Raw genomic sequence first — 23,014 nt, 5'->3', positions numbered from 1 at the left:
GAGATCTATGAGAGTGCAGAACACAATTCTGGATGGATTTCTCCTTTAAGGAACTGTTCATGTTGAGTGAGTGGCCCAGATGGACCAAGCTGGCTAGAGCTTCTCTATGGTCCTCAAACAAGGGTTCTCCGCTTTCGACATCCCCCTTTAAAATTCCCACTTTTTGAGGCACCCACAAGAGCAACCCACCTCTATTAGCTAGAGAAAAGAACCACGGCAGGCACAAATGCCCATTGATTTTGATGTGTTTCCCGGGAGCACCACTGGCGATCGGCTTATGACCAGAGGACCTTCAGTTCAAACTGGACAATTCCTTTAATATCAAACGTTAATTCATAAAATAAAAATGTCTTTGTAAATTTGAAATGAAATTTATTTGGCATATGTCCAAAATCCCCCAAATCAGCCGCCTTAATAGTTTATACTAAGATTACGTACATCAATTTTTGGAAGACTTAGGCTGGATTCACACGAGCATGTTCGGTCCGTAAAGGACCGTAAGGGACGCTAGGAGTCCCTGGCTCGCTGCGGGACAACTGTCCCGTACTGTAATCATGTTTTCAGTACGGGACAGTAGTTCCACGGAGAGGCAGGGACTCCTAGCGTCGTACATAACTATGATGCTAGGAGCCCGGCTCCCTGCAGTGTATTCGGTCCGGGACTTGCGGCCGAAATACGTTCCGTCCTTTAATGACCGAACATGCTCGTGTGAATCCAGCCTTATACTTGTAGATGAGCGGCTGAGGCAGCGGGAGATTAACAGTTATAACGCTTGTTATAATTAAATATGTAAACGCCAAGCACACAGACAGGTCAAAAGTTTATGCTCGAAAAATGAGCAGACAAAGAGCAAATGAACGGGAAAAAGTGCGGACGGTGCAGTGCGGGCCTCCACTAAACCCAGGACCTAAAAAGTGAAAATCTTCAAGAATACCATTTCGGTGTCCATATTAGTTTTCTCTCCGTTTTCCCCATGAATGATTGTATGGGGACGGGGGAGTCTCATCCGGTTTAAGACCCACCACTGAGGTGATGTATGACTTTAGATTTTATAGAATAACATTTAGGGATTTATTTTTTTTAAAGTGAAGATAGTGAAGAGTGAAGATCGTCTTAAAAATAATGCAAACAGAACAGAAGTTGGTGGAAAGCGCATAAAGAACTCAATAGCCTCTTTTTACCCCATATTTGACAGGTCCTCTCCAAAGGTCATTTTTAGGGGACATTGGAAGGACATGTGAAGCACGTAAAAGCCTAGAAGAAAAGCTCATCATTCTTGTTAACAAAAATACTATATTAGGACTAATTTCTCGACTCTTCATTTGTGTAATAAGTCACGTAAATCTTCAGTTTTCCTAAAGTTCTACAAAGACCATGAAGGCGTTTTGAAAAAAGTTCTGCTTTCATGTAGGTTCTGCCATCGCAGGGTAGATACTATATGGTTGGTGAGCCATCTGTCCATCCATAGGACCCTTAAACCATGGACACGTGGATCACGTGAGGTTCTTCAGGTCGTATGAAGTGTTCATTGTACACCCTCTACATACCCCAGTTCTCCAGTGACTATCAAGTTGGAAAGTCAGCATAGAACTTTATATTTCGTGAGCCACCTTACCAGATAGTTGGTGAACTATCCTTCAATCCTTAGATTCATAATCCTAAAAATTCATGTCCAGTGTATGGAGATTTTCCGACGTCAGAAAATCTCCTTGTACGAAATTGATTTCTTTCGATCATGGGAAATTCTTGGTTTATCGACCCTCTCTAGGTCTTGACCTGGTCAGCAGTATAGACCATAGAATGGCCGGCAAAGCAAATATTTTCAACAACTTTGATTTCACAATTATTTTTCAAAACTATTTCTTGGAGGTATAATCCACCAACGTAAATTTTCGAAGTCTCATCTTCATAATGACTTTCAGCATTGGTGTCAAGAGATGGTGCTACGTATATCCTACGTATAGTCCTTCCCAATAGAAACGTTCATCAAAATAAATTCTGTTCAAAAAATCTTCAAATTGTAATATTTAAAAAAAATTAGGAGTCTGCATTGATGGGTGTCTGTTCACCTCGTAGAAGACCTTGTGTCTCCTCGCTCCCTTCTCTGCAACGTCTACATATTAAAGGTTTGTGCAATCCATTGTAAAGTCCAGTACCGAGCAAGAGAATGATAAAGCCCAGTATCTGTAGGGCATGAAACCTTTCCCACCCTACTGCGAGGCTGACGACCCAGATCACCACAGTCCGGAGGCTGTCTAGCACCATACGAGTGGTAGCACTTATTTCTTTTGTGACGCTGATACCAGCAAAGTTGAAGAAGGCGATGCTGCTGATGTTGCCCAGTAGAGCCAAAATGATAAGAGGTTGATTTCCCATTTGGCAAAAAGCGTCTAAGGAATCTTCCAGGACGCCGCGATCGCTGCTGCTGAAATCGCCAGCTGGAATGTAGTAGAATGGGATCATCAGTAGGGTGAGGATGCAAAATCCAAACAGACCTGTGGAAAACAAACAAGTCGTTGTTAGATTATGCTGTGTTATCCACCATTCCACCCGATACGGTTTTCAAGGGAATGTCCACTTTTCTCGAGATTATGTGGTGGCCGCAGGACCGAGTCATTAAAATCAAGTGAAAGGTGGAACTTTACTTTAATTAAACCGTAATTCTTTTTTAGGGTGCACTGATAGGCTCAGTAGTTACACTGGAGAAGATCCTGGAGGAGCCTGATCTATTGCATTGTGTGGACTATTTTTCTATATCGGACTGATGTGCAGTCCCCTGTATAAACACTGCATCTTCCACAACTGCAGGATATATCTTTACAGACGTTCAACTACCAAGGTGTTGCAGGTCGCCCACCATGAGAGCTAACAGGAAACCAGCAAAATGCAGCTCTGGATGTTCATCATCTGGAGTATGATGGACATGATGTCACTCCAGATTAATATGCTTGGATTCATTATAGACTATTGCTGCCCCATCACATTTTTGGTTTCTTTCTGTATATACAACGGGGAATGCGCTCAGCGCTGATCATTGAGGTCGTTGGGGTTGGGTGCTTCGTTGGGTGCTTCGTTGGGTGCAATGGTTATTCCCATCTTATCGAGTAGTGGCACATCGCTAGGAAATGTCATCATTTTATGATCGATGGGGGGGGGTCAAACCTCTGAGACCCGCACCAATCCTGAGAATGAAGGAGTGGCAGTGATGATTTAGTGCTGCATCCCCTGCTAAGTTTTCCCTGCACAGCGGCGCTCCGGGCCACCCAGCTGTGTAAGAAGTTGCAGTGGACCCCATTCACTTGAATGGGGTAATGCTGCACTACCCTGCACAGCTGATGGCTGGGGTACGGCTGTGAAGGGTAAACCAGTGAACGTGGTGCAGCGCCAATTCACTCTTCATTCTCAGAAATGGTGGGGTCCCAGAGGTTGGACTCCCGCATATTACAAAATGATAGCATATGCTAGAATAGGGTCGTGCTGCAGTTTCCAGCACAGCGGGGTGGCCGGGTCATGGCTGTGCAGGGAAAACTAGTAAAGGAGATGCAGTGCTAAATCAGCGTTGTGGCCCTTTCATTCTCAGGATCGGTGGGGATCCCAAAGGTTGCACCACAACCGATCATAAAGTGATGGCATATCTTGACAATATGCCATCACTATATAAAGTGTAAATTATCTTTTAATTCTACGATCACACTGGAAGTATTGAAGACTTGGTATTTCACACTTACCTTCTGTACCCACTGCTCGGAGCGGGTGTACATTATGCTTGTAGACAAATTTCTCCTCCAAGACCATTTGGATGGCTACAATAATTTGGGCCATGATGATGAGCAGATCTCCTGAACAGTGGAGGAGATGAATAAATTAATTATACGCTTTCACATCTTGAATGTCCTGTACCATGTCGCTTGGGCTCAACAATGACATAATTTGTGTGTGATTGTGCTATATTCTGAGTCACATCACAGTTGTGTCCATATAGTGGCACAATTTATAGACATTGCATTTGACCTTTATTGTGGGGGGGGGGGGCGACAATTGACCCTGGATGACCATTATTAAGGGTCCTTGTGATCTTTGCAACATGCTACTATATTGTTTGTGCACTGTACGGCAGTATTATTTGTCCCTATTGCCTTTACTAGAGTCTTGTATGGCAATTTTGTAAGACCAAATTTTCTAAGCTATTCATTATTTCTCTAAAGGGGCCCCTAAACAAAGTTCTGCCCAGGGACCTCCATGAACCTTGATCATGCCCTTCATTTGGCTGAAACTTTGGGGTAACTAGTGCAACACTCATGCTCCCCAGTAGCCCTCCAATACAGTTGAATAGAAACCAAGGCATTTCTTACGGCTCACAAGGTGGGAATGTCACATCCTATGTCCTGGTTAGAGTGTAATGTTGGCTTCTTCAGGATGATAAGGATCTTCGGCAGATATTTCTAATAGTTAGTTATTTGTAGCCAATAAAGTTCTAGCACAAGCAGAATATCCTACCGGTTATAACGTCACTGAGATTCCTCCCACTGCCCGAACCACTTATTAAGTCGGCCAATCCAACGATGATCAGTCCAACGATGGTGACAAAGATTCCGACCCATTGACTGCACTCCAGCTTCCTCCCCAAGAAGGCAACAGAAAGAAGGCCGGTGAATATGATGACGGCTCCTCGTAACATCTGGAAACTGGAGGCGCTGGTCATATTCAAAGCTGGAATATGAAAAAGAACAAAAACATAAATGAAAAAATTCGGTATGACCAGCAAGGTCGGGACCTGGGACAACCAACTTGTCTTGTGTAGGGTGAAGGCATTCAGTACGTCCAAGTACATGAAGAACGGATAATGCCTCGTGTTGAAAAATCTTAAAACTTTGTACCCGGTCTGGGCTTTTGTCCTAGATGAATGGGGTTCACCAACTAGTGGGTCCAGTGACCGAAGGATATCTCATAGGGCGAGTCATTTCTGTATCTATGACCCTCTCCCTCAAAGTTATTGGTTTGGAGGGCCGTATGATGAAAAAATTGATTTCCAAAAATTTCTGTCCAATGTTTTTGACACCATAGCTACTACTTTGTTATTACTTTCTATGGTCTATGAAGTCACTACAGCACTAAAGTCCAAAATATCAATGCCCATGTAGTCCTTTAGCAATGGCCTCAGCTGGGGTACAAGGGCCAACATTTTTTAAGAGGCAACCTATACCGTTACTTTGGGGTTCATGGCGCGAAGAAGGAAGGCCCTGGTCCTCGTGGTTGGTATTTAAACAAGTTCCCCTCTTGAGCCAGCATTGCAATGTTACCTAAAAATAGGTAATACCCTGTGAGGATCATGGAGCTCTTTTTAATACGAGGAATTTTGGTGGGGGGTCATAATGGTGGAGACTGTACTAAGTCTTTCATACAAAAGATAGGGATTTGGGGTGAAGGGGAAGGGTCCATTTTGATTTTTACTAGGTATGTACAGGTTTGCAGCCTCTGAATGTAAAGAAGAATGGTCTTACTCATTGACAGCAAGCAGAGATCTTGAAAATGGTGAGAAATGAAAAGAAATTAGAAAGTTGTATAACTTTTCATTCCAGAAAGCCCTTTCAATAATTACTTCAGGATCGATGATAAGTGCAGCTCGGTTGTGTACTCACCCACATACATGATACTGGTCCCGGTCATGTCACAGATAGCTGGCGGCAAAAAAAGAAGGGAGTTGAAGGGCTGAGAAGGTGCCAGGATCGGCTCCGGTGATCGCCTGTCCTTGAACACAAGGATGTAGAATACGGCCAGACAGGAGAGTTCACCCAGGAACATGCCCACTGCCTAGAAGACAGACACAGCCACCTCAGCCTTGCATAAGAGTTAGACATCCTTACCACATCCCTATATAGACAATGCCACCTCAACAGTTGCCCATTGCTTTTCTATGCCACGTGTCACCCTTTTGTCAGTTATGGTGGGGGGTCTTTCTTGTTATCTGAGCTTTTTACCAAACCAGTAACTGAAGGATAAGGTCAATTGCTACTGTATGTTCCTCAGTTCCCCAACACAATCCAGTGCTGTGGAGATTGGTGATATTTTAGGTTCCCCCAACCTACCCCATTTGAACCACAAATATTGCCTATGACCCCCTCACCATCACACCCCAAAATGAATACAGACCCCAGACCACCTAAATAAATACAGAACCCCTAAACCAATGCAGATCCCAGACCAGACCCCCTGAGCAAATACAATCCTTCCTAGACTCCCTAAATAATACAGACCCCCCTCAGAGTCCCTAAACTAAGACAGACCCTATACCAGACTCCTAAATAAATACAGACCCCACAGCAGATCACATAAATAAATACAAACACCAGACTAAACTTCCTAAGAAATACAGACCCCAGACTAGACCCCCTAAAAAATAAAGACCCCAATCCAGACCCTCCTTAATAGACCCCAGACCCCTTTAATGTACAGCTCTGACTAAACTCCCTTAGCACAGACCCCATACTAGACACCCCCTAATATAAACATCAGACCAGACCCCCCTTAATATAAACATCAGACCGGACCCCCCCTTAATACAGAACACAAATTCCACCCCATTAATGCCCCCTTTTAATGCTGACCCCAGAGCAGAGATGTAGATACTCACCTCTTCTCATTACTGCAGACCTCTTCTCTGGGAGTGAAGAGGTCTGCAGGACAGGGACAGGTGCATAGGAGATTTGCTGCCTCTTCTTCAAGTCTTAGAGATCTCCCATTTTTCGGGAAGAATTGCCAATTATGTGTAACATACCAGGGCCATAAACTCTTTCACTTTGGTCCCTAAAATGCAAGTTTCCAAGGTGTTCTGTAAACTATAGATGTTGTCAAAATGATGCCCCCCCCCCTCTCAGACCATTTACTGATCTGCAGCTATTGGCTGAAGCTGCACCTTATAGACTTCCTGCTTTGTAGTTATTGGCTGAAGCTATACCTCATAGGCTTCCTGCTCTGCAGTTATTGGCTGAGGCTGTGCCTCATAGACTTTCTGCTCTCCCTGCCCCCCCCCCCCCCAGGTTCTAATTAATTTATAAGGTCTAATTTGGGGTAGTATTAATTAAAGGGGTCTAATCTATAGGACTAAATGTTACAACACAATAATATCACTCACCTGTAAGAATGGATGCTGGAACTGATGAGTTTGCGATCCTTTACATCCTTTAGCCTCAAAATTGTCTGCCCACCTATAACCAAGTAGAAAAAAGTTATCTGAGACAGGAGCAATCTCTCCAGAAAGTGATAATAAACTATATAGACAAAAGTATTTGGACGCCCCTGAATCATTGAATTAAGATGTTTCATTCAGTCCCATTGCCATAGGTGTATAACATCCAGCATCTCGCCATGTAGTCACCTTTAGGCTGAGTTCACACGTCACGGATTTCACACAGATTTTCAGCGCAGATTTTACACTTTGCAATGCAAAAGGGTGAGATCTGCGTCAAAACCATAACAAAATCTGTGACAAATCCGCATCCTGAACTCAGCCTTACAGACACTTGTGATAGAATGGGTCATTGTATAAAGATCACTGAAATCCAGCGCGGTTTTGTGACTGTGCCCAAGTGCACAAGGTTCATAAAGACATGGTTGGGTGAGTACGGTGTGGAAGAACTTGACTGGCTGCACACATCCCTTTGGGATGTATTAGAATGGGGAGTGTGAGCCAGGCCCCCTCCCCCAACATCAGTGTGCGACCTCACAAATGCTTTTCTGGATGAATAGGCAAAAAATCCCACAGATCCCCCCACAAGAGTGGACGCTGTTTTAGCTGCAAAGGAGTGACTAATTACATATAAACACCTATGGATTTAGAATGGGATGTAATAAAAACTTCTGTCAGTGTAACGTAGAGGCATCCCGATAATTTTGTGCCTATAGATTATCTTTATGTAACAATTTAGTAGTAAAAAGCAAGTAATAAAAAGCACAAGAGAAGTCACAAAGTTCTGCCACTAGATGGCAACATTACAGAGTTGTAAATAACAAACTATAAACATATAACTACTATAATACTGCCCCCTATATACAAGAATATAACTACTATAATACTGCCCCTTTATGCAAGAATATAACTACTATAATACTGCCCCAATATACAGGAATCTAACTACTATAATACTGCTCCTATATAGAAGAATATAACTACTATAATACGGCTCCTATATACAAGAATATAACTACTATAATACTGCTCCTATATACAAGAATATAACTACTATAATACTGCTCCTATATACAAGAATACAACTACTATAATACTGCCCCCTATATACAAGAATATAACTACAATAATACTACTCCTATATACAAGAATATAACTACTATAATACTGCTCCTATATACAAGAATATAACTACTATAATACTGCCCTCTATATACAAGAATATAACTACTATAATACTGCCTCCTATATACAAGAATATAACTACTATAATACTGTCCCCTATATACAAGAATATATATACTATAATACTGCTCCTATATACAAGAATATAACTACTATAATACTGTTCCTATATACAAGAATATAATTACTATAATACTGCTCCTATATACAAGAATATAACTACTATAATACTGCCCCATATATACAAGAATATAACTACTATAATACTGCTCCTATATACAAGAATATAATTACTATAATACTGCTCCTATATACAAGAATATAACTACTATAATACTGCTCCTATATACAAGAATATAACTACTATAATACTGCCCCCTATATACAAGAATATAACTACAATAATACTGCCCCCTATATACAAGAATATAACTACTATAATACTGCCCCCTATATACAAGAATATAACTACTATAATACTGCCCCCTATATACAAGAATATAACTATAATAATACTACTCCTATATACAAGAATATAACTACTATAATACTGCTCCTATATACAAGAATATAACTACTACAATACTGCCTCCTATATACAAGAATATAACTACTATAATACTGCCCCCTATACACAAGAATATAACTACTATAATACTGCCCCTATATACAAGAATATAACTACTATAATACTGCTGCTATATACAAGAATATACCTACTATAATACTGCTCCTATATACAAGAATATAACTACTATAATACTGCCCCCTATATACAAGAATATAACTACAATAATACTACTCCTATATACAAGAATATAACTACTATAATACTGCTCCTATATACAAGAATATAACTACTATAATACTGCCCTATATACAAGAATATAACTACTATAATACTGCCCCTATATACAAGCATATAACTACTATAATACTGCCCCCCTATATACAAGAATATAACTACTATAATACTGCCCCCTATATACAAGAATATAACTACTATAATACTGCCCCTATATACAAGAATATAACTACTATAATACTGCCCCTATATACAAGAATATAACTACTATAATACTAATCCTATGTACAAGAATATAACTACTATAATACTGCCCCTATATACAAGAATATAACTACTATAATACTGCTCCTATATACAAGAATATAACTACTATAATACTACTCCTATATACAAGAATATAACTACTATAATACTACTCCTATATACAAGAATGTAACTACTATAATACTGCCCCCTATATACAAGAATATAACTACTATAATACTGCCCCCTATATACAAGAATATAACTACTATAATACTGCTCCTATATACAAGAATATAACTACTATAATACTGCCCCTATATACAAGAATATAACTACTATAAGGGCGGGTTCACACATAGCGGAATTTCACTTAAATTCCGCTGCGGACACTCCGCAGCGTTAATCCGCAGCGGAGCCGTTTCTCCATTGACTTTCACTTTAATTTAGCAGTGTTCGTTTACACGATGCGTACAATTCCGCTGCGGAGCATAGGCTGCGGAGCGGAATTTGGTGTCCGCAGCATGCTCTGTCTGTTGCGGAGCAGTGGCGGACTGGTTGCGGACTCATGGCGGAATTTCTCCATTGACTTCAATGGAGAGTCAAAATTCCGCAATGAAGTCCGCAGATCTTATGTGTGCTGCGGAGCGTATTGTTTTTACTACCATGACATTTCTTCATTCTGGCTGGACCTATGTATTTCTAGGTCTACAGCCAGACTGAGGAAGTCAATGGGGCTCCCGTAATGACGGGAGCGTTGCTAGGAGACGTCTGTAAATAGTCACTGTCCAGGGTGCTGAAAGAGTTACGCGATCGGCAGTAACTGTTTCTGCACCCGGGACAGTGACTACCGATCTCAATATCCATGTATCTGTAAAAAAAAATATAAGTTCATACTTACCGAGAACTCCCTGCGTCTGTCTACAGTCCGGCCTCCCAGGATGACGTTTCAGTGTAAGTGACGGCTGCAGCCAATCACAGGCCAAGCACAGGCTGCAGCGGTCACATGGACTGGAGCGTCATCCAGGGAGGTCGGGCCGGATGCCGAAAGAGGGACGCGTCACCAAGACAACGGGCGGTAAGTATGAATTTCTTTGACTTTCACTAGGGAAAGTGCTGTCCCTTCTCTCTATCCTGCACTGAATAGGGAGAAGAGAAGCACTTTTCCTGCAGTCCGCAGCGGCCAGTCCGCATCAATTTTCTGCACATTTTGTGCAGATCCGCTGCAGAATCTGCAACGCAGATTCTGTGCGGCATTGATGCGGACAGTTGCGGAGGAATTCCGCCATGTGTGGTCATGCCCTAATACTAATCCTATGTACAAGAATATAACTACTATAATACTGCCCCTATATACAAGAATATAACTACTATAATACTGCTCCTATATACAAGAATATAACTACTATAATACTGCCCCTATATACAAGAATATAACTACTATAATACTAATCCTATATACAAGAATATAACTACTATAATACTGCTCCTATATACAAGAATATAACTACAATAATACTACTCCTATATACAAGAATATAACTACTATAATACTGCCCCTATATACAAGAATATAACTACTATAATACTGCCCCCTATATACAAGAATATAACTACAATAATACTACTCCTATATACAAGAATATAACTACTATAATACTACTCCTATATACAAGAATGTAACTACTATAATACTGCTCCCTATATACAAGAATATAACTACTATAATACTGGCCTATATACAAGAATATAACTACTATAATACTGCCCCTATATACAAGAATATAACTACTATAATACTGCCCCCTATATACAAGAATATAACTACTATAATACTGCTCCCTATATACAAGAATATGTCTACTATAATACTGCCCCCTATATACAAGAATATAACTACTATAATACTGCCCCCTATATACAAGAATATAACTACTATAATACTGCTCCTATATACAAGAATATAACTTCTATAATACTGCTCCTATATACAAGAATATAACTACTATAATACTGCCCCTATATACAAGAATATAACTACTATAATACTGCCCCTATATACAAGAATATAACTACTATAATACTGCCCCCTATATACAAGAATATATCTACTATAATACTACCTCCTATACACAAAAATATAACTACTATAATACTGCCCCTATATACAAGAATATAACGAGTATAATACTACTCCTATATACAAGAATATAACTACTATAATACTGCTCCTATATACAAGAATATAACTACTAGAATACTGCCCCTATATACAAGAATATAACTACTATAATACTGCCCCCTATATACAAGAATATAACTACTATAATACTGTTCCCTATATACAAGAATATAGCTACTATAATACTGCCCCTATATACAAGAAAATAACTACTATAATACTGCTCCTATATACAAGAATATAACTACTATAATACTGCTCCTCCCTATATACAAGAATATAACTACTATAATACTGCTCCTATATACAAGAATATAACTACTATAATACTGCCCCCTATATACAAGAATATAACTACTATAATACTGCTCCTATATACAAGAATATAACTACTATAATACTGCTCTTATATACAGGAATATAACTACTATAATACTGCCTCCATATACAAGAATATAACTACTATAATACTGCTCCTATATACAAGAATATAACTACTATAATACTGCCCCTATATACAAGAATATAACTACTATAATACTGCCCCTATATACAAGAATATAAATACTATAATACTGCTCCTATATACAACAATATAACTACTATAATACTGCCCCTATATACAAGAATATAACTACTATAATACTGCCCCCTATATACAAGAATATAACTACTATAATACTGCCCCCTATATACAAGAATATAACTACTATAATACTGTTCCTATATACAAGAAAATAACTACTATAATACTGATCCTATATACAAGAATATAACTACTATAATACTGCTCCTATATACAAGAATATATCTACTATAATACTGCCCCCTATATACGAGAATATAACTACTATAATACTGCCCCTATATACAAGAATATAACTACTATAATACTGCCCCTATATACAAGAATTTAACTACTATAATACTGCTCCTATATACAAGAATATAACTACTATAATACTGCTCCCTATATACAAGAATATAACTGCTATAATACTGCTCCTATATACAAGAATATAACTACTATAATACTGCTCCTATATACAAGAATATAACTACTAGAATACTGCCCCTATATACTAGAATATAACTACTATCATACTACTCCTATATACAAGAATATAACTACTATAATACTGCCCCCGATATACAAGAATATAACTACTATAATACTGCCTCTATATACAAGAATATAACTACTATAGTACTGCTCCTATATACAAGAATAGAACTACTATAACACTGCTCCTATATACAAGAATATAACTACTATAATACTGCTCCCTATATACAAGAACATAACTGCTATAATACTGCTCCTATATACAAGAATATAACTACTATAATAGTGCTCCTATATACAAGAATATAACTACTAGAATACTGTTCCCTATATACAAGAATATAACTACTATCATACTGCACCTATATACAAGAACATAACTACTATAATACTGCCCCTATATACAAGACTATAACTACTATAATACTGCTCCTATATACAGGAATATAACTACTATAATACTGCCCCTATATACAAGAATATAACTACTATAGTACTGCTCCTATATACAAGAATATAACTACTATAACACTGCTCCTATATACAAGAATATAACTACTATAATACTGCCCCCTATATACAAGAATATAACTACTATAATACTGCCCCTATATATAATAATATAACTACTATAATACTGCTCCTATATACAAGAATATAACTACTATAATACTGCCCCCTATATACAAGAATATAACTACTATAATACTGCTCCTATATACAAGTATATAACTACTAGAATACGGCCTGCTATGTAGGACACATTTAATATATCTTCAATGCCGGTTTTCGAGAAAAAAAAAAGCCCACTTAACAACCAGTAAAGTAGGGTCCCCTTGTTTGTCATTTTTTCCACATAATTTTGCATATAATACCAGGATGTAGCACTTTATAATATGTGTTATCTAAACAATACCACATCACAGAGATGACATAATATCACGACACATCGCTAGTATTGCTGGGTGGTTGTTGATCCCGGAGTACTTAGAAAATGGTGGCTTTATGCGATTGCCTAGTTTTTCACGCCTAAAACGGTACCTGTATATATTTGTACTCGTTATACTGGTTTATTACAGTTCATGGTTTACACTCTTGTTGAACGTCGCTTGGTGTTAGGAGAGCAGCAGTCACGTGACGCCGCTTGTCAGGACAATGTCTATGAGTCACTGCACAGGTGAAGGAATCTGCTGATCCTGCACAAGATCCTGGTAAACAGAGGACAAACTGAAAACAAGTCCTGACCTCAATCTACACTGACAGCCGCTCCACTCACCCGGAGCATTAACCCCTTCATCACTACAGCCGCTCCACTCACCCGGAGCATTAACCCCTTCATCGCTACAGCCGCTCCACTCACCCGGAGCATTAACCCCTTCATCACTACAGCCGCTCCACTCAACCGGAGCATTAACCCCTTCATCACTACAGCCGCTCCACTCACCCGGAGAATTAACCCCTTCATCACTACAGCCGCTCCACTCACCCGGAGCATTAACCCCTTCATCACTACAGCCACTCCACTCACCCGGAGCATTAACCCCTTCATCACTACAGCCGCTCCACTCACCCGGAGCATTAACACCTTCATGACTACAGCGGCTCTAATCACCCGCAGCATTAACCCCTTCATCATTACAGCGGCTCTACTCACCCGCAGCATTAACCCCTTCATCACTACAGCCGCTCCACTCACCCGGAGAATTAACCCCTTTCATAACTACAGCGGCTCCACTCACCCGGAGCATTAACCCCTTCATAACTACAGCCGCTCCACTCACCCGCAACATTAATCCCTTCATAACTACAGTGGCTCTACTCACCGGGAGCATTAACACCTTCATCATTACAGAGGCTCTACTCACCGAGAGCATTAACCCCTTCATGACTACAGCGGCTCTACTCACCGGGAACGTTAACCCTTTCATGACTACAGAGGCTCCACTCACCCGGAGAATTAACCCCTTCATCACTACAGCCGCTCCACTCACCCGGAGCATTAACCCCTTCATCACTACAGCCACTCCACTCACCCGGAGCATTAACCCCTTCATCACTACAGCCGCTCCACTCACCCGGAGCATTAACACCTTCATGACTACAGCGGTTCTAATCACCCGCAGCATTAACCCCTTCATCATTACAGCGGCTCTACTCACCCGCAGCATTAACCCCTTCATCACTACAGCCGCTCCACTCACCCGGAGAATTAACCCCTTTCATAACTACAGCGGCTCCACTCACCCGGAGCATTAACCCCTTCATGACTACAGCGGCTCTACTCACCGGGAACATTAACCCCTTCATAATTACAGCAGCTCTACTCACCGAGAGCTTTAACCCCTTCATAACTACAGCGACTCTACTCACCGGGAGCATTAACCTCTTCATCATTACAGCGGCTCTACTCACCGGGAGCATTAACCTCTTCATCATTACAGTGGCTCTACTCACCGGGAGCATTAACCCCTTCATGACTACAGCGGCTCTACTCACCGGAAGCATTAACCCCTTCATCATTACAGCGGCTCTACTCACCGGGAGCATTAACCTCTTCATCATTACAGCGGCTCTACTCACCGGGAGCATTAACCTCTTCATCATTACAGCGGCTCTACTCACCGGGAGCATTAACCTCTTCATCATTACAGCGGCTCTACTCACCGGGAGCATTAACCTCTTCATCATTACAGCGGCTCTACTCACCGGGAGCATTAATTAGCAGCAGACTGCATAATAGTTTCTACTGACATGGATCAGATGTTCACTAAGGCTATTTGGAGAGGTGCGGTTTTTCTTTTTATCACTTGTTTGTGGGTTTTTGTGTTGGTCTCTTTTTTGGTGCTGTGCCTCTGGGGGGCAGTGGGCTCAGCCTGGCAGCAGGGGTGCTGTTGGGCATCTTGTTTGCTCCCCCTGCTGGTGGTGTTCTGCGGAGGCAGTGGCTCCTGTACCAAGGTTTAGGGTAGGGACCCACTTTATAGAGGTCGCCGTGAAGTTGCACAGTGGGATAATACAGTCGGATCAAAATATAAACTAAGAATCTCACGTTCAGTATTGAAAGCGATGCCTTTTATGTTTTCCTGTTTTTGTGGATACACGATAATATATATGTACCTTAAAATGGTGGCAATGAAAAATCAAATACATCCTGCAAATAACGAGCCCCCAAAGTGCTACATCAACGGTGCAATAAAAAAGCTATGGCTCTTGAAATGCTGAGGGAAAAAATTTGAAAAACAGGCTGGATCCTTACAGGGGGTCTTCCCAGAGCCATAAATTATCCCCAGCATTTGGTTGATTCCATCATTGCCATAGACTTTGCTCGACCGCTGCTCCATACAATGTCCTCCGTACTGCGGTCAAGAGTGAGGAGGAATAGGGGGTTTGGGACCCCTTTTAATCTATGGGGGTCCCAGTGATCAGTCAATTATCACCTGTCCTGTGCGTTCTGTACACGAGTAACTTGAAGCTTCTGGGCCCAATGGAAAATTTGTTACGGTTCCCCCCACCTACCATGTGCCATTTATAATACTGGGGTCTTATGTGGCAGAGAAGCCTATGGACCCCTCAGACACGAGGGATGTTGTAAGATACATCTGTAAAATAGATATTTTGACCCAGTACTGTCAACATGGTCTGGAGAAGATCTAGTGGTAGTAAGAGTCATGCGCCCTCTGATACAGCGCCCTCTTTAGGTGATATAGCGCCCTCTGTAGGTGGAGCATGTATATAGATATATCAATTGGTAGAACTGCGCAAACAGTTCAAAAATCCAACAACATTGCAAATAATTTGCTTTACTGTTTTTGTATCGATTTTATTTCATATCCCTCTCTCTATTCACATCCAAAGCTGCTTTCAAAATTCCGCTGGTTGGTTGACATTAGAAACAGGCCTCCAGCCCGTTGTCCGTCATACAGCATTCTGATTGCAGCTCTGGATGTCACTGGAGTACAAGACATAATGTAACTCACTAAATGAAAAGAAAAAGGGAGACACGGCGCCACATAGTGCAATAAACGAGGGAGGTTATGAGCAATAATGGTGTTACGAAAATTGCTCACCTGAGAGTATGGATACCAAGGTATCACACAAGCAAGAGCTGCAGCCAGGTCCGTGCACAAGCAAAATAATTTGCTGTCAATGGTATAAAGATAATAGAATGGAAAAAAGAACCGCCGGCGCTGCTATGAATGAAATACGAACCAGGAAGTATGAGAATAATGAATATTTAATGGCAAAGAAGGGGCTACGCGTTTCGACGCTGGACTAGCGTCTTCATCAGGCCAGTGCACATTGTGCGATGTACACACGTTTAAATACACAAGTGGAGTGAAAGATAATTGGCATTCAACACGGAAGGGAGGGAAAAAAGAACCGCCAATACGGGCGGGTCAGGGGTCAGACGATACAGCTTACATAAGCGTCTTTTACATAACAAAAATCAAACATTTTTTAAAATTATACATACATGTATATATATATATAGAGATTTAAAAAACATAGATTTAACAAAATAGATAAAACAGTAAATAAAATAAAATAAGAGAACAACCATTAATACTGACAATTGTACTTCTTTTACGATAGGATTTATTTTCTTATATACGACATTGGTTGTTCTCTTATTTTATTTTATTTACTGTTTTATCTATTTTGTTAAATCTATGTTTTTTAAATCTCTATATATATATATACATGTATGTATAATTTTAAAAAATGTTTGATTTTTGTTATGTAAAAGACGCTTATGTAAGCTGTATCGTCTGACCCCTGACCCGCCCGTATTGGCGGTTCTTTTTTCCCTCCCTTCCGTGTTGAATGCCAATTATCTTTCACTCCACTTGTGTATTTAAACGTGTGTACATCGCACAATGTGCACTGGCCTGATGAAGACGCTAGTCCAGCGTCGAAACGCGTAGCCCCTTCTTTGCCATTAAATATTCATTATTCTCATACTTCCTGGTTCGTATTTCATTCATAGCAGCGCCGGCGGTTCTTTTTTCCATTCTATTATCTTTATAATGTAACTCAGATCAGTGCAAGATTTGCAAAGAAAAATATTGAAAAAGTTATTGGATCCTTTATGTGACTCAGAACGGTGATATGTTGTCGATTGTTGTTGGGAGGCAGAGTTTTGTTTTAGACCCAAATACCTCAGCGCAGAATAAACTCTCAGCTGCAGGATGATTAATGTCCGAGGTCGTCTCCATTACTGGCAGCAGAAGTGTTTATAATAATGTTCTGTAATAACCGTGTAGTGTTACACTGCAGGGAACTCAATATGACACCAAAGAGAAACAATACTGGACATATGAGTGGTGCACAACTCATGATGATATGTCAATGTGTTACATGGGACTGCAGGTATAATCTACTACATTATCTGTACTCATAGAGTTATCAGTGTGTTATCTGTGGTGTTACATAGGACTGCAGGTAACATCTACTGCATTATCTGTACTTAGAAAGTTATCACTGTGTTATCTGTGATGTTACATAGGACTGCAGGTAACATCTACTACATTATCTGTACTCAGAGAGTTATCACTGTGTGTTATCTGTGGTGTTACATAGGACTGCAGGTAACATCTACTACATTATCTTTCCTCAGAGAGCTATCACTGTGTGTTATCTGAGGTGTTACATAGGACTGCAGGTATAATCTACTACATTATCTGTACTCAGAGCTATCACTGTGTTATCCATGGTGTTACATGGGACTGCAGGTAACATCTACTACATTATCTGTACTCAGAGAGTTATCACTGTGTGTTATCTGTGATGTTACATAGGACTGCAGGTAACATCTACTACATTATCTGTACTCAGAGAGTTATCTCTGTGTTATCTGTGGTGTTACATGGGACTGCAGGCATAATCTACTAAATTATGTGTACTCAGAGTTATCACTGTGTTATCTGTGGTGTTACATAGGACTGCAGGAAACATCTACTACATTATCTGAACTCAGAGAGTTATCATTGTGTTATCTGTGGTGTTACATAGGACTGCAGGTAACATCTACTACATTATCTGTACTCAGAGAGTTATCACTGTGTTATCTGTGGTGTTACATAGGACTACAGGAAACATCTACTACATTATCTGTACTCAGAGAGTTATCACTGTGTTATCTGTGGTGTTACATAGGACTGCGGGTAACATCTACTACATTATCTGTACTCAGAGAGTTATCTCTGTTATCTGTGGTGTTACATAGGACTGCAGGAAACCCTTCTGTAGAGGTGGAATTTAAAGCTATTGGGCCCCAATTCCCAGTATATTTTTAGCAGTCTCCTCCTATAGGACAGTGGGACCCTTTAGGCCCCTCCTTATCTTTAGAACCTCCGCTCTTCTGGGAACGTTTTTCACCAGGTTCTGGAACATGACTGTAGAGATGTTTCCATTTCCCAATACCATCCCTTACAGGTGACCATCGTGGCTCTATCAGGACGGGGACGTGAAGGTGATGACCTGGCTGATTGGAGAGGTGGTCTTTCAAGACAGGGCCATATTAAAAGTCCCTGAGGTGCACAGAATGACCCAGTCTGCTGATAATGGTTTCCAGATTCTGTGCAAATGTCAGCCATGTGTGTCGCTGAAATGATAGACCCCACTAATTGCAAAGGGGCACATATATTTGGACATATAATGTACGTGCATTAAAGTCTCATTGAAGTCTACGTCTGCCCTGTCCGGAGATATCGATAGAGCACTGGAGGCCTCTAGCTCACCGATCCCCGCCGAGGCGACCTTCTGACATGTCTCCAGGAGTACACCCTAAGGGGGTAGCCTCATGAAGACAACCCGCATTCATAAGCCATCAATGGGGCACTTCTTGATTCATTTTTTTTTAGATAGAAGGGGTTGTAAGGAGACAACCCTTTTATGAATCACCCCTGACGAAGCCGCCATTTGAAGCGGTGATACGTGTTGTTTTTTTGCTGACGTATTACGTATTATCCCTCCTCATCTCTTCCTTTGGCACACTGGGGGTATTTTTTTCGTATTTTATAGGAATTTGCTTATTTATGGCGTGTAGTGCGTGGCCTTTATGCTGTTTTTGATCATATTTTGCTTGTTTGTGAAGTCACAGCTGATTTTTGTACTTTATTATTTGTGTGCACTTTATGCCTATATGTTCACTTTTGATTTATTGTGATATCTATATTGGTTGTACAGTTTTATTTGAGGGGGTATGTACGTTACATATTATTATATTGCCTTAGGGCAGGGTTCTTCTTATCGTGACGGACCCAAACTTCTATATCTTTTATATACTTTTTGTTTGGTCTTTGTCATCAATAATGATTTTTGCTGATGTTCTAGAGATTGAGCTCCTTCTTTTACAACATCTACTTTTTTTCTTTTGTGTTTTTCAGCGCTTCATGCTTTTTGGGCATTATTAGTTTGCCCCCCTTACATAACTGTTAGTTTAATTCATTACGTGGTGCCCACCAGCTCTTTTTTAAGTCCATGTAGCCCCCTATATATGGGTACGACACATACATGCGAACCCTGTGAGAATATCCAGTCCATCTGGACGTGGGTCAAAAAATAGTAGAATTAGAATGGTAATTCGGGGGGGGGCATTTACTTATGCAAATTATTTTTTTTTTTTAACAATGAATTACTGATATTATGCAACGGCAGCGACACGAAAGTGAACGGAACTGATAGTAAATGTGACTGCGCCGACCACAAGGCCGAGACATCCTGTACAAAGTGGAGCAGTGACCGCTGACTAAGGCAGAGATTTCCTGTGACTGAGCAGCGGTGATGTCTGACTCATCACGTGAATCGGCGACCCCCGACCCGCTTTGTCATGTGACCAAAATTTTACACGCGTGGCGATTAAAAAAGTGCAAACTCGGGATAAATTCACAAAGAATGAAATAGGTCAAAGGCAAAACTGAGCGCACGTGATTTCATTTGAGTTTTGGAAATTTTTGATTTGTACCTTTTTATTTATTTTTGATTTTTGTTTGCACTGCACCGATTGACCCGCTGGGCTATCAACACTCCTGGGCTCATACATAAGTAAGTGCCCCCGGCTCTACTAATGATTGTCAATGGAGATTGTATGGCAGGATCCCTGATACACAGGGGTGGGATTCAAATGGCCCTTTTATACGGACCAAGGATTGGACGATTGAGCATTCATATGAATCCTTGTCCTCGATCACTGCCGGGTAAATTGGTGGGCATACACTTTTGGACATGGAGTGCCATATAAATCATGGCATGAAGGCTCCGGTGTAGTCCGATATCCAAGTTCTGTCCATACAGATTCATTGGGTTTCAGATAGAAAACTTATATTACCCCCTGCTTCATGTTGACCCCTTGAGGAGTTCCTATAGAACTGAAAAACTCCCCCATAAATACATTTGGATGTTTTTGCTGACTTTCTATAGTAAAACCAACAGAGACATATTTGCAGAAGTAGCAGAGCTGAGAATGTCATTTTGCGCAATGTATTAGTGGCTTTCCCCCTGCAAGATCTTAACTCGTCTAGTGACACATGACAAATTCAGCTCTGCTACATCTGTAAATATGCATATAGCGCGCACGCACGCACACACCTGTGATCTCTGGGGAAACCTGGCAGTAAGTGTTCCATTTCTCTGCAGTGCCACTACAGGAGAAATGAAGTATTACACTGTGTCCATTCATATCAATGTGGTGTCTGTGTAATACAGGACAGGTCCTACAGAGAGAGAGACGTTCTATGTAACCGCTCTCCACTCTGACTGAGAGATGAGGATCCTGAACAGAGGACCCCCCACTATTACCCCAGAATTCACTAATAGGGGTATGGAAATGGGTTTTCTAAACTGAACAGCCCCTATCCTTTTATATGTTTGCAAATTCTTTGCTTCACAGTTTTTGCATTGACTTTGAATCATTTCATGTTGTTATCTTTATTAACATAAAGAACTGCTACAATGTATCAGTGCAGGTAAAATGTATCAGTTTGGAGTTCAGTCAGTTTAGCACAGAGGATTGTCTAGACTGGATACAATTGTAACAAATCCTCAGCTATGAGAAGTATCAGTTCTGTTTACATTCAAAGGCTGAAGACTGGTATGGACTTAGTCTTCCTCAAACTGCTGAGGGTTTTGCTACAATGTATCAGTGTAGGCCAGCGCTATCACCCAGGAATCCAGAGCAGGAGAGAAATTTGTGCTGCTGCTGGGTTTAGCTCACTCAGGATTGTCTACACTGATACATTGGAACAAATCCTCAGTTGTGTGAGTTCAGCTTACCGCTTCTAAATGTAATCAATTAAATTTTCTAACAGTCAGCAGAGATCCTACAAAAGTTGAGGAATTGGATCACAAAGTATATTAAAAAGTTGCAGAACTTTACTTGTGTTATTTCTATAGAAAAAGATAAGCGGTTGACAAAGAACTATGGCACCGCTTATCTAAGGACCAACCAAGGACCAAACAGATAAAAAGCAAATGTCTACAGTCAGTGTAGCCAACTATAAAAGGATGATTCCGACAGCGATCCCAGACCCTTATCCCACCGCGCTACTAATACTCCATTACTTCTACCCTGCTCAGTATTGCTTTACTGCCCCGGGTCACATGATTTTGGCTTATAGGTCTGTGGGTCCTCCAATATTCCTCTAAAAAATTATAATTTTCCAAATAACCAGAATCGAATCCATGCTTTGGCCTATAGAGCTATCGGAAATGAGAATCTCGAAGATTCATTAACAGTCCTTATATGACTACACTGATGTAGCAGAGGCCAACGTGTTAGTGCATCATGCAAATGAAGTAGGTTTACCTGTGTTTTTACTCATGGTGATATTACAATATATTATATAAGATTTTTCTTATATAATATATTGTAATATCACCATGAGTTGTGCCAAATGACAAACTCAACTCTGCTACATCTGTACATATATAAGCAGAAAAATATTACATAAGTCACATCATGTGAGATAAAATAATCTTGATATGTAGGCATAAAACAAAAGATATTGGAATTACACATAGAATAATAAGAAAAATTAAACAACTGTTCATCCTTCCTTATTAGTCCATAGATATATATATATATATACACACTATGTACAGTACTATAATGCAGTGTCTCTGATGTAAACAATACGTACTTGGCTGACAGCGTATTAATAGAACCTGTTACAAGCATCATCCCCGCCAGGATGAGCTGGTACGACGTCCAGGCCATGTCTCCGCGGGTGCCCGGGGTCCTCTCTCGCTGGTTGTGCTGAGAATAAATACAGTCTCAGCGCTCGTTTCCTGTATGGAGAGAATAAGAAATCATGTGACCGGCGAGTCAGCTGCAGGAATAGAGGAGTG

General features: G+C 40.4%; 1 protein-coding gene across 1 annotated transcript; it reads right to left on the bottom strand.

Moving 5' to 3' along the window:
* Positions 1-567: 567 nt before the first annotated feature.
* SLC35F6 (solute carrier family 35 member F6) lies at positions 568-22,951 on the bottom strand. Its single transcript, XM_075863795.1, has 6 exons — positions 22,807-22,951; positions 7,133-7,205; positions 5,640-5,811; positions 4,498-4,710; positions 3,729-3,839; positions 568-2,495 (listed from the first exon to the last, which is right to left on the bottom strand). The coding sequence occupies exons 1-6, from the start codon at positions 22,881-22,883 to the stop codon at positions 2,038-2,040; spliced, it is 1,104 nt and encodes a 367-aa protein (XP_075719910.1). The 5' UTR covers positions 22,884-22,951; the 3' UTR covers positions 568-2,037.
* Positions 22,952-23,014: the final 63 nt, after the last annotated feature.

This window comes from Rhinoderma darwinii, chromosome 4, assembly GCF_050947455.1.
Source record: "Rhinoderma darwinii isolate aRhiDar2 chromosome 4, aRhiDar2.hap1, whole genome shotgun sequence".
Taxonomy (NCBI): Eukaryota; Metazoa; Chordata; class Amphibia; order Anura; family Rhinodermatidae; genus Rhinoderma; species Rhinoderma darwinii.
Note: the sequence above shows the minus strand (reverse complement) of the source record. Positions and strands in the feature narration are given on the sequence as shown.